General features: G+C 40.3%; 2 protein-coding genes across 2 annotated transcripts in view; one reads left to right on the top strand and one right to left on the bottom strand.

The window, feature by feature from the left end:
* Positions 1–15,229, bottom strand: part of crabp1a (cellular retinoic acid binding protein 1a) — a gene marked incomplete at its 3' end in the record, with an annotated part of 415,466 nt that overhangs the window by 17,560 nt on the left and 382,677 nt on the right. Inside the window, exon 2 of the mRNA XM_083973192.1 lies at positions 2,759–2,914. Coding sequence (XP_083829318.1) covers positions 2,759–2,828 — 70 coding nt within the window. The 5' untranslated portion in view covers positions 2,829–2,914. The remainder of the gene's footprint in view (positions 1–2,758; positions 2,915–15,229) is intronic.
* On the top strand, positions 8,130–15,084 carry skic8 (SKI8 subunit of superkiller complex). Its single transcript, XM_083974513.1, has 11 exons — positions 8,130–8,269; positions 8,646–8,694; positions 8,804–8,831; positions 9,302–9,407; positions 10,177–10,349; positions 12,013–12,161; positions 12,419–12,512; positions 13,130–13,223; positions 13,489–13,581; positions 13,940–14,018; positions 14,821–15,084. The coding sequence occupies exons 2-11, from the start codon at positions 8,683–8,685 to the stop codon at positions 14,908–14,910; spliced, it is 918 nt and encodes a 305-aa protein (XP_083830639.1). The 5' UTR covers positions 8,130–8,269; positions 8,646–8,682; the 3' UTR covers positions 14,911–15,084.

The raw sequence follows: 15,229 nt of genomic DNA, 5'->3' as shown, positions 1-15,229 counted from the left end.
GATCCACTATAATAACAGGGATGCCAGAGGCCATTGTTTTTGCTTCTTATTGGTCACAGACCGAGGTCAACAAGAGTCATAGACTGTTTCATATTCCATAAAATCGACTTTAGTCACAGGACAGTTGTAAAAAAAAAGAAAATACATGGTTGATCTCTGAGAGAGAAAGTGAGGAAAAACCAAGAGACAGACACGAATCAGCACAAAGAAGTGGGATGAAACGGTTTGACAGTCTCGCCCGTTCTAAAATTTGCACCAAAACAACCTCCAGTATCCACCGTCTCTGTCCTGATTTACCCCCGACCCCACCCAGACTGAGACGTCTCCAGGCCCTCATGCCACATTCGATCAGACACAGCACTTAGATATAGAGACACACACTGGCTACTTGTCTCTTTGTATCGGTTTATTTCAACATCAACATCCCAGAGCTTCAACTCTAAAGGAATGACAGACATGTAAGATGTTTCACAGTAAACCATGATGGATGTTCTGTGGCTCTGAATGAAACCTCAACTATTTCTCATAATCAGTGGAATTTCTGGCTCTGAAGCCGGTGCAAAGGATTAAACGGAAAAAAAAAAAAAAAAAAAACGGTCTTGAGGATGTCAGTGCCGATCAGCTCTCCTTTTGTCTGGTGGCTAAGAGTGGTGGTCCTGCGCGTGGCACAGCCCAGTGCTTTGGCCCTGTGTGACTCTGTTAGGCCATCTGGCTTTATGTCCTGCCAAAGGTCCTGGATCTATTATTTCATTGCCCAACCAACAGTCAAATATATTTTAAAAAATCCTGTCACTTTCCAAAACAAGGACAGTTATTTAATGTTGCAAAGTTTTCATTGATTTCCAAAAAAAAATCTGTTGCAATCAGTTTTGAAAGATCCTCCCAATCCCTGAAACCACTGAGGTCTTGCATGGTCAACACCCTCGAATAAAAACATATTGCTTTGACATCTTACAGTCGACCCCACCCATGATCTGTGGGATCACACCATGTGTTTTTATAGCATTAAAAATGCATCAGCATGACCCAACCAAGCGGTCTGCCCTCATGTCTGAAAAGTTGACATTTGCATTTCTTTAAATAATTAAGCATTTTTATCTTTCAGATTTTAGATCATTGAACACAATACAACCCAATAGTCCCCATTAACGCAGGCACGTCTGACTATTTGTATTTTTCCATTCTTTGCTGTAGTGTAGGCGTAAATGTCTGATCACCTCTCGCAGCTCTGTTTACCCAGTGTGTTCCTATGACTGCGCCGTGTGTGTACAGTGGGGAAACATCCCAGTCAACAGATAATTATGAAGATGTTGATGGGAAGTGGTGGCCCCGCATCACTGGAATCCACAGCAGTTTCCCATACCCATGCAGCTCTCAATTGACCGGGCCCTTATGTAAGAGGGGAACGAGTGATCTGCTCCGGCAGATGTTGTTAATGTGTTTCTGAATGGACGAGGTGCTAAACTCAGTGTTAGTGATTGATTTCCCCTTAAATCATCATTAGCCTTGTGCTAAAGGTAAAGCATTGGGGTCTGTTGATGAGGTGCTAAATCTGACTCTATATTATATTATATTATATTATATTATATTATATTATATTATATTATATTATATTATCAAACTGTCAGTGAACCAGCAATGATGTCCAAGTCTCATCATTGTTTGCACTGCTATCAAACTCTCAGTAACTTCCTTAAACCTTGTGCCACTGTTGGTTTCTGTCAGAGTCTCTCAGACATTATGGGCTACCTTCAGCTGCAGATATACATTCATTTAGTATTTACAGCAGTCGAAGAGTAACTAACTAACTGCCCTTTATAAGCCTTATAAACCCTTCAAGTATCAAATTGTGCAGCACATGAAGGCAGATGAGGGTGAGGGACTGCATCTTCAAATCAGAGGCTAGCTGAGCCAAAATCTGCAATTGGATCCCTAAGAAATCCACCATGTACTGCTAAGTGCTGTGGAGTTGAACAAATCACTACATTTTCAACGGCTGCACGGAACAAAACTGTTCACTTTTCAACTCAACTTGCCCTGTTTCTGCTAAAATTGGAGCCATTCATGCCTTAAAAAAGTTCGATTTGTAATCCAGTTTGGTGTCAACACTTCCTGGAGAGCTGTTGAAGCCGCTCGCTGTACTCTCAGTGGGACTTCTCCCTAAAGATTTCTACATTATTCTACAGACACCCAGCCTTTTTTGCTCTGCCCTCTCCGTTTCAGCGGTCCCGGCGTGACGAAACGCTGCAACACAATTGAATGACCCAGTTAAACTGGTCCAAATCTAAACCATCACAATCATCAGTTAAGACCAAAAGAGATGGGACACAAGAGAACAACACTGGGCTCCAGAGACCTCCCCTGGCATTGCTAATGCATGCCCTACTTAAATGCTTAACATGAATAATGTTGTGCCCCCCCTCTTCTCCTCCTCTCTTCATCTAACAATACCATGTCTGTTTAGGCTGGAATTCAGCATCCAGTGTTTCATATCTCCTGTAAAGCCGAGGGATTTCCCCTCAGTAGCATCTCCCCGTAGATCTCTGCCTCCTATTTTTTTTTTCCCAGGGAGATTCTCTGGACAATAAGATGTTGTTGGAAGTCAGGCATGCCATTTCCAAAAGAACAAGAAAAGCCTTTTTCTATATGGACATGATGGATAGTCAACCTCATGCAGGGATGTAGTGCAGGCTATGGAAGGGGGTGAGAGGAGAGGAGAGGGGAGAGGAGGGGGGGCAGTGGAGAGGAGAGGGCTTACCCAGGGCTTTGAGAAGTTCATCAAAATTCTCACTCCTCTTCATCTTCCAGGTGCCGGCAAAGTTAGGCATGTCTGCTGAGGCTGAGTGTGAGGGCTGCAGAAAGAACCTGTTCCACGCTCTGTTGTCTCTCTCTTTCCTTTCTCTCTCCTCTGTCTCTCTTTGACTCTGTCTCACCCTCCTCCTCCTTCCCTGTGCTCCTGTCTCCTCTGCTCTGGGCTCAGCCTCTCGTTCACACTGTTACACCCAATGCCTTTCTCTGGGTTTCGTCTTTTATTTATTTATCTATCTGTCTATCCACACAGCCGGGGGGCTCGCTCACACACACACACATGTACACACACACACACACACTCTGTGCCGCGTCTTCGTCCGAGTGTCTCAATGTGCCGGCTGCGGTCTTGTCTTTGGCTCCTTTATAGCTACTGTCTTTAATGAGAGTCAGAGGAGGTCCCTCCCCCTGAAAGCTATGTCCCATTAATATAGTGGAGTTAGACTGACGAAGCTGCTCTCTGCAATCAACCACTGAATTCATGCTTTAAAGTGTATTTATAGAGCTTCAGTTTGACAACACCTTGATAATGATTAGTATTTTTGTGTTATCATTGAAATTCTTTGGCGAGATGGTTCAAAAAGCCTTTTTCACCACATCAACAAAAAAAAGACAAAAGAGAGGAGGAAGGTCGCGGGTTTTATTTCTGAACATTATGACACTTTGTTCAAAGTTAAAATTTCAGACAAAAGTTTTAAAACACTTTTATTGTGGAATGTCCACACACATTCCTGTGATGTAATGTTCTTAAACGCCACCTGATTTAGAAACTAAATGTTGAACCACACTCAAAGAGTTTCAGCTGCTTGTAAAGTTGTCTCTGATGTTTCTGGTGATTTCTGATTGGTTCTGCACTTGGACTGAGAAAACCAAACTCACTTAGTGTTTGAGAAAGAAGCCCCAACCTTCTCAGCCCTACACACACACACACACACTTCTGCAAATAAGACTGAAAATATCACTAAGTAACATTACTGTTGCAACATTAGATTGGATATACACATTACATCTACAGTAATCCTCATAGTATCAGTGATGTAATATGTATCCCATTCACTGTGCAATCCCTATTGTACTGCACTGTTACAATTACACTTCACTTTTATGTGCTACAGTAATAGGCACAGGTAGAGGACACTACTTATCTATTCTCATATGTCTCTTCATTGTTTTTAATCATCATTCTCCAGTACCTTGGTATACCTCCACCTGCCTTAATTCATTACTGTATTATACAGATAGAGGATATTGCCTCTTGTTATTTATCTAATTTATGTATCATGTTTTCTATTATTTTTTGTGCGCCCACAATAGCAAATAACGTAACCTACAGTATGTGTTATTATTTATGTGTTATTATGTGAGGTGTGATCACCCTCAGCCTGCTGTCCAGTAACTCCACTCTGTAACACTGTGTTGTGTTATTTGTGCAGTGACTGAATAACAGTAAAACAGTAAAACTTAAAACAAATGAGCCTCAAACCAAAAACCTGAACCACAAACATGGATCAAAGAGACATTTTACTGGACTGATGATGTTGGTTTCCCCTCAGGCTTCAACAGCAACATGGAACTGTTTGTTTCTTATTATGCATCCAACTGTATTAATTATGTATCAGCCTGTATTATTATGTAAAGTGGAATCAGTGCCATCATTTAGGGTTTTTTACACTGTTCGGTTTGAACGAACTTAGGTCTTGTTTTTGTGTTGTGTTGTTAGCAGTGTGGTGCTGAGATGGCCTTGAGCAAGTGTTTTAACCTTAAACTGCCTGAAAGGAGCTGCCTCATCAGAAAGGAGAGATTATGAATATGGATATGAATATAAATGTTTGTGAACAGTAACAAAGTGAAGCTGAGCTTTGCTGTAACCTTACAAAGTGTCCCCAGATATTACATAACTCTTACCAAATAATGTGAAGTTAGAGGGAAGAGGGACAACGAGGAGTTTGTAGCCTATTTGGTTATTTTAAAAAAGTCTCATATTACAGTAATGTGGATGAATCTACGTTACCCACACTTGTTAATGTGTCAGTTTTCGATAAATATATTGTTTTGTCTTTATCGTTATTTTGTGGCGGAAATGCTGGGTGAGCCTTATCTGATCGTCTTCCAACCTCCGACTTTCATTCTTGATCAATGAAAACATTCTTGGCAAATGTTTTGGCTTTCGTCCGTCTTGCGCCGGTCCAAGAATTTCACCGTGCGCGCGGAGGCTCATGGGAAATGTAGTGTGAAAACACTTCGCTTTCCAAAACTCCTTGTTGTCCCTTTAAATTATTGGTGTTCAACCGTAACATTTAGTTTGTTTTACTAGAAGAAGAATGTGCATACAACAGTTTTTCTCATTTTGATGCAATTTTCACATTAGAAACATAATTCTCACAGTTTTTCTCATCTGCTTTGACTGAATTCAGAAATGAGAAATACATTACTCAAAAATATTATGCTCAAATCTCATCTCATAGCGTGGAGAATGTGCAGGTCCCAACTTGTCCACAAGAGTGTTTTGGAGTTGTTGGATTGTGTATTTGATAAGTTTGATGAGGGAAAGGCGAAAATACTGCACGTTGTGCAGAGCTCACGTCTTTGTCCCGCCTATCTAAAAACAGCTTGCACTGACAATTACTAAAGGTAATGAACCTACTGCTACGACTATAGGAATTGTAGCAGTGGGCGAATTTGCAAAAATGTTGAACTATCCCTTTAAGCAAATTGAACTGTCTGTGTGCAAAAAAAAAGTAGGCTAAGTATACTGTAACTGCAAAGCTGCTCAAAAATCACCATGGCTCTAGTTCACTGACAATGAACTTTGATAAAAATCTGGCTGACTTCAGAAAAAAGAAACCCACGAAAAATATTACAGTAAGTAAAAATGTTAAGTCACAAATCTGTACTGCTGGTACAACAAATTTTGGAAAAATGTTTCAGCATTTACTTGGAGCAATGGCATTTACAGTACAAGTTTATAGAAGACAGAAGAGCTTGGGATTTAGAATAAGGTTAATCCAACTTGAAAAGTGTTTGGGATTTGAAACAACCCTTGTGTTACAGTAAATGTTTTTACAGTGTGATATTTTCAGATGAAAATGCATCAACACAATGAGAAAACAATGGACATCTATATAAATACAATGCGAAATGCTGATCTGTCTGTGTGGGGGGGAACATGAAGTGCAAGTTGTGAGAATGAAGTTTCTGGTGTGAGAATTGCATCAAAGAAACTGTGAAAACCTGTTATAGACTCCATCCATCTAAACTGAGGTTATAACTTTCAACTTTGTTAGATCAAAAATAGTTTCCATCAGAGAGATTTACAGTGAAGGAATCAAAACCTCTTAGAAACAGACACTGCTGCTTAAAAGTTTCTCTTCTTTTTATTTCCATTCAGATGGTATGCCAGGTCTAAAGCCCATAATCAGACTACACTGATAATTTAAAAAGCCAAAAAGGAGGAAAGTATATAAGGAGCTGACACTGTTAAAGACTTCTTGCTGCCGTTTTCCATGTTTCTTTCCAACTTGTTCCTAAATGGCAGACTTACAGAGGGACTGTGGAGATGTGGAGTTTAGCTGACATCGGAATACATGGCAGCTTTTCTCTATCAGCCTTTGGTTATTTTCAGTAATTTCCATCAAAACCCTCAACAACTCTGTTGTTGTCTCTGTAAAGACAATGACAGCAGAAGTCCTTCCAGCATGCTGCTGCACCTAACGACATAATGTTAGGATCATTACCCACCATTAGTATTTCCCTGAAAACATGGATGAATCACTTGGCTGAAAATAGCTGCGATGTTCCAGCTGCCTGAAGGACAAACAGAGCAAATTGTACAAGAGCCTGAAGAAAATATATTTATGTGAAATTCCCTATTTAGCATTTTTAAGCAGTGTACAAAATATTTAATGAATGTTTTTTTTACAGGATGTACTGTGGAACATTTAAGGTGCTAATGAATGTACAGGACATGTAATAGCTGATAAATGCATAATAAACACTTGTATGTGCTCACAGCTACATTAATAATGTATTATTATAATTTTAGAAACATTAGGCTACTGTGCTGCTTATGGACTTGTGGCTGAAGTTCCCCCCAAATAAACCATATATATAGATATTCTAAATTAGGAAATGACTCAAAGAAGAAATTACAAAGTCACAAATAACCCAAATGTCCTTAAACTCGTATTCAGTTACTTTCTTTTTTTTTCTTTTTTTTACAGAAATTTAAACAATATCTCAACTGTTCAAGATGATATTATAGAATTTGTATGACTATTGGCAAGAAGAAGTTTATCCAATTGGGCTCATTGAACTAGTTTAGTAGTTTTAGTCTAGTATTCTTTAGTTTTATGGGGGCTGGTTTTCTGATGCTGTGTTTAAGACTTTTAGATAAATCTATGTGAGGAACTCAGTCATATTCAAAGGAATTTATATCAGCACAAATCATCTGCTGAAATATAACTGCGACTAATATTATAATGATTTTGGGAGCTTTAAAAAAATCCCATCAGTTAGGCACTCTTTCTTCCTCACACAGTTACACACTGTTTTAAATAGGCCATCTCTCATCTTCTTCACTCAGGTCCTGAGCTGTCAAGAGATTCACAAGGTCCTCTGTCACGCAAACTCACATCTCAGCTGCACTTCAGGAGTTATTTAAAATACACCAGCAGTATTTTCTTTTGGAATAAAACTTTATTTCACTGCCATTTTTTTTAATGTGTTGAGCTTCAACTGCTGTTTACAGCAACTGTCAAAACATCAGCATATTTTTCAGCATAGGTAGGCCTCATAGACTGTAAAAGGTAGGCCTACTCCTCAGTCAGGTTTGCATTTCTCTGTGCACCACTGTGTTTTTCTCTCAGCCATTACTTTTATAGTTCAGACAGACAGGAAGCTTCTCCCGAGCCAAATATTTATCACATTTTTCATTTTTAGACATGTTACAAGGGGGTCTGCAAAAAACAGAATTTCTAAATAACTCTTGTTTACACACAAGCTCTAAGTGTGTTTGTATGTGTGAAAAAATTAATAAAAACATGCCTTAAATTTTACTGAATTAGTGGGTCCTCGGGTCAGCGAATTAGCTAATTACTGAAGTTAGCAACTGACCAAATGAAGTTGTTGTTACTCCATTCTCTAATGCAATGTGTTTGTATAAGACGTGTTTGTTGTATTGTCTGTCTGTCATTTGTGAGTGCAGTGGATGTTTCTCTGTCGTTTGTCTGTCTGTCGTTGCGTCTCTTCACCGCCACCATGGATGTATTAGATGTATTATATTTGGCCGCCGCACTCCGCTGGGGGCGACAGAGCGCTTCCGCTTCAGTGTCGCCAACCGCCTTCACGCTAACTGACGAAGAAGTAGAAACCCGGAAGTTACGTCGGGTGTTGTCATGGCGTCTCACATGTAAATGAACGAGCTCCAGAAATTTGATAAAACATATTAATAGCAGATTTGAAGGTACGTGGGGACGTGTTATGTCAAAACGAAGTAGTTAACTAATATTTAAACATTATGTCAGTCGGTGCGCGGAGGAGAGTTGGCGGTAAAACGGAAACTTCACTTTGTTGTGAAAGGCTTGCAGCGCTGCTAGCTGAGTTAGCTGCTGTTAGCCGCGGTGTTTCAGCACTTTTCGGAAGTGTTTGGTGCAAAACTATATTTTCAAATTAATTCAGAATTTATATTTACATATTTTCCCAGCCTCGGCATCATGCCTGTGGCTCAAATACGTGTTGTGGCTCTCTGGCTAACAGTGACCATTGAAGTAAACACTAGACATGAGTAAAGCCTGTTCATACGCTTTAACTGACATAATAATCATTCATGTTTTCTGTAGGTTGAACTAAACTCACTGTCACTCCTGGACCAAAACAATGAGCACTCAAGTAAGTTACCAATCTACATAGATTCATCTCCTGTCTGGCGCACCTTGGTTTAGATTCATGGATGACACAGCACTCACCGATTAACTGTAAACTTGTCCTTTGGTTTCAGTACAGCATCCTTTTCAAGCAGGAACATGGTGAGTAACATTATGGAAAAAAATACTGTTCAATTTCCCATGTGATAGATCAGACCCTATTGTTAAAATGAGCCGCTGCCACTGCGTTTCCATCAAATTAAACCTGTGTTTGATTAAATAAGGATGAGCCATCAACACAACATTGCAAGACATAGGAAATTATTGGCTTAACTTACTGCTTAAAACAGGACAATAAAACTATATGTAAATGTGGACATACTTTCCAGATGTACCTCTCTGGTAGAAACAGCTTTGAAGCTGACAGGTTAGGGAAGGTGTATTACATGAGTCATTAATGAACTCTTTTGGTGTTTTTGTGGGATTTGTTTTCCAGAAAAAAAATTAAATAATAATGGTTGACCTGGCTTTCAAATTCTATCCCCATCACCCTACTGGTTTTTGATATGACACAGCATTTGTGACTGCTGACTGTGCTGACTGTGTTTTAACCTGCGTTTGTTCCCTCTCAGCACACGACGATGCCATCTGGACAGCAGCGTGGGGTAAGAGTGAGGCAGATGGATCAGAAACCATTGTCACTGGCTCTCTAGATGATATGGTCAAAGTGTGGAAATGGTGAGTTGTTTTTTTTTCTTCACAGCATCTCTCAACAGTGACCCTCAGATCATAATGATAACTGCCTATTAAATATACAGAGACTGCAAAAATAGAGCACACAAGTGAAACAGATAACGTACAGAATAATTGGCCCCATTTAAAGCGGGGTGTAGACAACAGCTGTGCCTGCACTTTATTATGTGACATAGATGATTTATGGGCAGATTCCAGGTCCTAAATGCTAAATACTAATGTGACTTTTATCAGGCTGGTGGATGGTAAGAGGTTGGTTGTGAAATAACTATTAGGGAATTGAAGGGTTAATTCATGCCAACTATTATCATTTCTCCTATGGAGTCAGTTTTTATTTCATTCCAAATGTGTATGCATAATATTCATGTTTTGTTTGTTCAGACTATAAAAGTACATTGTATGTATTTTACAGTGTATTGAATTATTTATGCTTTTGATTGCTAACCAGGGAGACTTAACCAGCAGTTTATACACTGTCAGTGGAAACCAAGAGGAAACTCTTCTAAATCATTTTCAATCTCTTTTTTGTTTTTGTCTTTTTTACTTTTACAAAAATCGGTTGCTAACGCTGCTTCAACAAGTGATGGTTTTTGAATACAAAATAAGTGACTCCTCCTTGGCTCTTGACAAGTCTGCCTGCATGTTGCAGATTTGGTGAAACAGATCCCAGTTTCTCTGGAATCCCTGTTGAATGTACAACAAAGACTTGGACCTGACTTGACCGAAAAATCTCTGTGCTGCGTTGTTTCTGCAGGTCGGACGAGAAGCTGGAGCTTCAGTGGACTCTGGAGGGACACCAGCTGGGTGTGGTGTCGGTGGACATCAGTCACAACGGAGCCATCGCTGCCTCCAGCTCCCTTGACGCTCACATCCGCCTCTGGGACCTGGAGTCTGGAAAACAGATCAAGTCCATGGACGCTGGACCAGGTAAGACTGGACCACAGAGAATCCTTTCTTTTAGTTTTTTCTTTTCTTTTTTTGTAATTCTTCATCAGTGTTGGATGGTTGGTAAATTTGCTCAGTAAAGAGGTCGAACGTTTAGTTTTGAAGCAAAAATATTTAAGAATTTAGTTTTGGTTCCCCTGTACTTCAGCACAGACGTCTTCAACAGGGGTCAGTGCAGGTACTGCAGGAGGGTTGCAAAGGTTTTTGTTGATTAGACTATTTTTTATATTTTTTTTCATTTCCACATTTTTTGTGCAATTGACAGCCATTGTTGATATTGGCATTGGTATCAGTTTACAAGGTCCTTTTATACATGACACTAGGCCTAGTTTAATATAAAACACAATTTTATATAATATATATTTAGTAGGGGGTCCCTGCTCCATCTCTCCATCAGTTTGGGGGTCCTTAGCCTGAAAAATGTTGAAGACCCCTGCTTTAGGATATTTATACAGTTTGCTCTTGACTAGAATTTGCTGTTACTGATATTCATTATTATGAATGGGACTTAAAGGAGACATATTATGCCCCCTTTCCACAAATTAAACTAGTTCCCAGGTGTCTTAAAGACATGTCTGTAACATTCTTCAGTCAAAATACCCCAAGAATCAAACATCACAGCTCTTTTCATCCTCTTAAAACAGCCCTGTTCAGAACGGCTGGTTTCAGTGCCTGTCCCTTTAAATGCAAATGAACCACTGCTTGCCCCGCCCCTTCTACTGGTACCAAGTAGGGGTGGGATTATGCAAATTCAAAAACTAGTTACATCATTGTCAGACAACTGAAGGAGCAGCTCGTAAAAACTACATGGATTTCAACCTAGGCAACCTGAAAATTACAGATTTTTTGTCAATTCTCACATTTTGGGGGCCGGAAGGCAAGACAAACACCTAAATATCTGTTAAAGAGCCTTCGAAAAGTGATATTTCCATAATATGTCCCCTTTAAGAAACTACTTTTCTTACAGGTGTAGAGATCCCCTTTACAAACAAATCCTAATTCATTTTGTAGACCTTGTCTCTTAAACTCCAACTTTTCCTCTAAGAAGTAAAATGCTCTCTGTGTGTCATGTCTTGTGTTCATCCACTGCTGTTTGAATGGCCAGTGGAGTGAGGTCACCACAAAGCAAACTGTCGCCCAGATTGGTATTAAAACAAACCTGCAGGGGACAACAGCTTGTCCAGTCTGCTCCGTGGTCCGCATGCAACTTTCATTTTTCACTCTCACCTTTGGAGAACCCCACACCCAGAAATGTCTGTGCTGTTGTGCGTCTCAGCCCGAGCTGTGCTTCATCTAAATGCCATGTCACCTTCTATTAGTGATACTCCAGTTCACTCAGTGGTTGGTCGGGGTCAGTGGATTATTTCCCCCTCTATCTGAACATACTGTACTTTTGTATGTTTGGACTCTTGGGTCATGAGATCTGTTAACATAAAACCTTTTCTTTTCTTTTTTTGTGGATTGATATTATATTACTTAGTTTAACTAATCATCAGCAGAGCACAAAGTAGGTTTTGTGTCTTCTCTTGGTGAAAAAGAAACCAGGTTCCAGGTCTAATTAATCCTGTTTGGTGTAGACAGCGGTGGTGAAAGAATCGGTTCAATGAGTTAATTTCACCCTTTGTCCTCCTGCTCTCCTCCTCAGTCGATGCCTGGTCGGTTGCCTTCTCCCCAGACTCTAAATACATCGCCACGGGAAGCCATCTCGGCAAGGTCAACATCTTCGGTGTGGAAAGTGGCAAGAAAGAATATTCTCTGGACACTCGAGGAAAATTCATCCTGAGCATAGCTTACGTAAGGAACCATAAATCGCCATTTTTCTGGAGCAGGCGACAGAGTCTCCGAGAACTCACTGAGATGAGCCCTCGCCTCCTTTACAATAACTCATCTTGATTTGTGTTGTTACACCTCATTCACACCCAAGGTTTCCCTTCGTTTTAACCCTTAACCCTTCCACTGCAGGTGCAGGGCTTGTTTTTAAAAGCCTCTCTCATGTCTCCAAAATTAGAAATGAAAATGAAAATCTCTGGTTTTAATCTGATTTGTTCCAGAGTCCTGATGGAAAATATCTGGCCAGCGGAGCTATAGATGGAATCATCAACATCTTCGACATCGCCACTGGAAAGCTACTCCACACACTGGAAGGTACATTCATTATTACTTATTGGGTCAAGTGCTGGAACGTTTGTTTCCATTACTATTTTATTGACTTTTCAGGTCAAGATGCACTTTTAAGATCATATATCTGATTAGTTGAAAGCACAAAGATACAGGGTTAAATTTTGTTATAATATAAAATTAAGAAAAGAAGATCCTCACATTTGAAAAGATGGAAAAACTTTTGCTGTTTTGGTTAATAATATACTTTATTAATGAGATTATGTTTTCCTTAATTCAATAATCACCTTGACATTTGGCTTGAACACTTTATTTTCAGGGGAAAACACAGACCTACAATGAATATTTTCAATATATATATATATATATAGTCAATTCAATTCCTTTTATTTGATAAAGAGGGACAATGTACTTTGATAAACATTTTAAGATAAAATGTAAATGTACTCAATTCTAGCCAAAGGGCTAATTTCTGTTGACAGTCCCCCTATACTGAAATAGAAACAAGCAGGTTAAAGAAAACACAAGTATTAGTACAGTATTTAAAAACATGGGGCAGGTAGATATATATTAATTTATATTTGTATTAAGGATAATGAGCTACACCTGAGGATTGAGTGTCTGTGTGTGTGTGTCTCTCTCAGGTCACGCCATGCCCATCAGGTCTCTCACCTTTTCCCCCGACTCCCAGCTGCTGGTCACAGCTTCAGACGACGGCTACATTAAGATCTATGATGTGTGAGTTCAGCCAGCAGCTTGTTTTTACTACCTCACCACATCAGTCTTACCTCTTTAAATTATAAGGTTGAACTTTTTATGAGATGAGCAGTATGAGTAGAAAAATAAAATAAAGACAAAAAAAGAAGAGATAAAAATGGAAGGAAAGGGTGTATCAGTGTTACAGTGTACAACACAAATTAAAAGCGTAGCCAATCAGAACACAATAGAAAAAAGAAACATGCTTTCTGTTTGCTCTAATCAATGTGCTGATATTGTTCTCTAGGCAACATGCCAACCTGGCTGGCACACTGAGCGGACACGGATCCTGGGTTCTCAATGTTGCGTTCTCCCCAGACGACACGCACTTTGTCTCAAGGTAAATCAACACGTTTACCTCCAAAGCATCTGAAACACACATACAGTGTATTTAATGTTCATGCTCCACAGCTGCTTGTTCACATCCCACTTACTTAGTAACAGGCGTGAAAATGTTGGTACACCTCAATCCATAGGGATCACTGACTGACATTAGTGAGTTAGCAGGAGAGTGTCCTCCTCCGTCTACTTTCCCATGCTTTCACTCCCACTGTGCAAAGCTGTTGTTTTTTTCATACAAAGTTTCCAGCTGACAGTGCCAAGACAAAGTGAGCAGGTCAGCCAGACTACACAAAGTTAGATCCTGAGATGAACTAACAAACATGTCAAATGTTCTCCGTCTGCTCTGCTGCCTCCAGCTCATCTGACAAGAGTGTGAAGGTCTGGGACGCCAGCTCCAGAGCGTGTATCAACACTTTCTTCGACCATCAAGATCAGGTGACAAACACGGCCGTGCTCCTCTTCACTGAGTGTGTCACAAACACATCCAAAGTGAGAAAATCCATCCGCCGTAGGCGCTGATGTGTCGGGGAAATCAATACAGCCGGCGTCAGGGGCCGGCCCCTCACATAACCCCTCTCTGATGTTTCAGCTCAGGCAAAACCAATAATCCCAGCTGTCATTACATCTCCGGTTGCAGACGCCTGTGGGGAGTTTTATCCGGTCTCCGACAAAGCCTCTGATTAAAATGGCACATCTCCTCAGAGAGAGAGATCAGAGGAGGCTGAATCTGCCATATTGTATTCGTGTATCATCATTGTGTGACTGCTAAACCAGCAAAACTACTGGGACAGTTTGTGGCCAGTTAGCCGATCCGGCTCTCCGCTTTGTTCCTCGTGTGGAACGTTTTTCAGTCTTTGTTCTTCGCTCCCAGCTCTGCTCAGCTTCAGATAAAATGAGAGGCGCTGTGTTGATGAAAAAAGTTCAAAGAAGAGGATCCATGATCACTCTGTGTTACACTTGGGTGGCTGTGCTGTTTGTGCAGGTGTTTTACTTGCAGCTCTAACTTGTGATGAAAAATTAAGAATTTTGTATAAAAAGGTTTAGAGTGTTAGAAGGGCTCATTTATTCAGGAAAGGACCCCGGTCACATTGCACTTATGACTCGTGTTTTGTTTGTTTTTTTGGCTTTACATATGAAAGGAGCTTGAAATCAAAATCATTATCATAATTATTAAATTGCTGCTAAAATTCCAGTGTGCTGTGTTATTGACCATGTGTTCTGTTCCTCTGGTCTGCAGGTGTGGAGCGTCAAGTACAACAGCACCGGCTCCAAGATCATCTCGGCCGGAGACGACCGCGCCATCCACATCTACGACTGTCCCATGTGAGGGAGGACGTCCAGCAGGCTGCAGGAGAAGTGGATCTTCAAAGCTGTTAACTCAAATCATGGAGTTGAAGTTGGCAATTTGGGGAGGGAGGGAGGGAGGGAGGGGGAAGAACAAAATGTAAATGTGATGAATTATTTTGCACTGGCCAGCTGCTATGGTCAAATAAAAGGGTTGTTTTTGTACTTTTTCTTTCTGTTGTATTTTTCTGAGGTTTGAGGTTCCACATCAGTTCTCCAATTTGGTAACAGACCTTCGCTTTGCATCTATAACCTGGACATTTTCAATTTCCAGATAAAATAAGCAGTCTGGTATGGAGCCC

The sequence above is a fragment of the Trachurus trachurus genome (assembly GCF_905171665.1).
Source record: "Trachurus trachurus genome assembly, chromosome: 6".
Taxonomy (NCBI): domain Eukaryota; kingdom Metazoa; phylum Chordata; class Actinopteri; order Carangiformes; family Carangidae; genus Trachurus; species Trachurus trachurus.
This window is presented reverse-complemented; position numbering and strand designations above follow the sequence as displayed.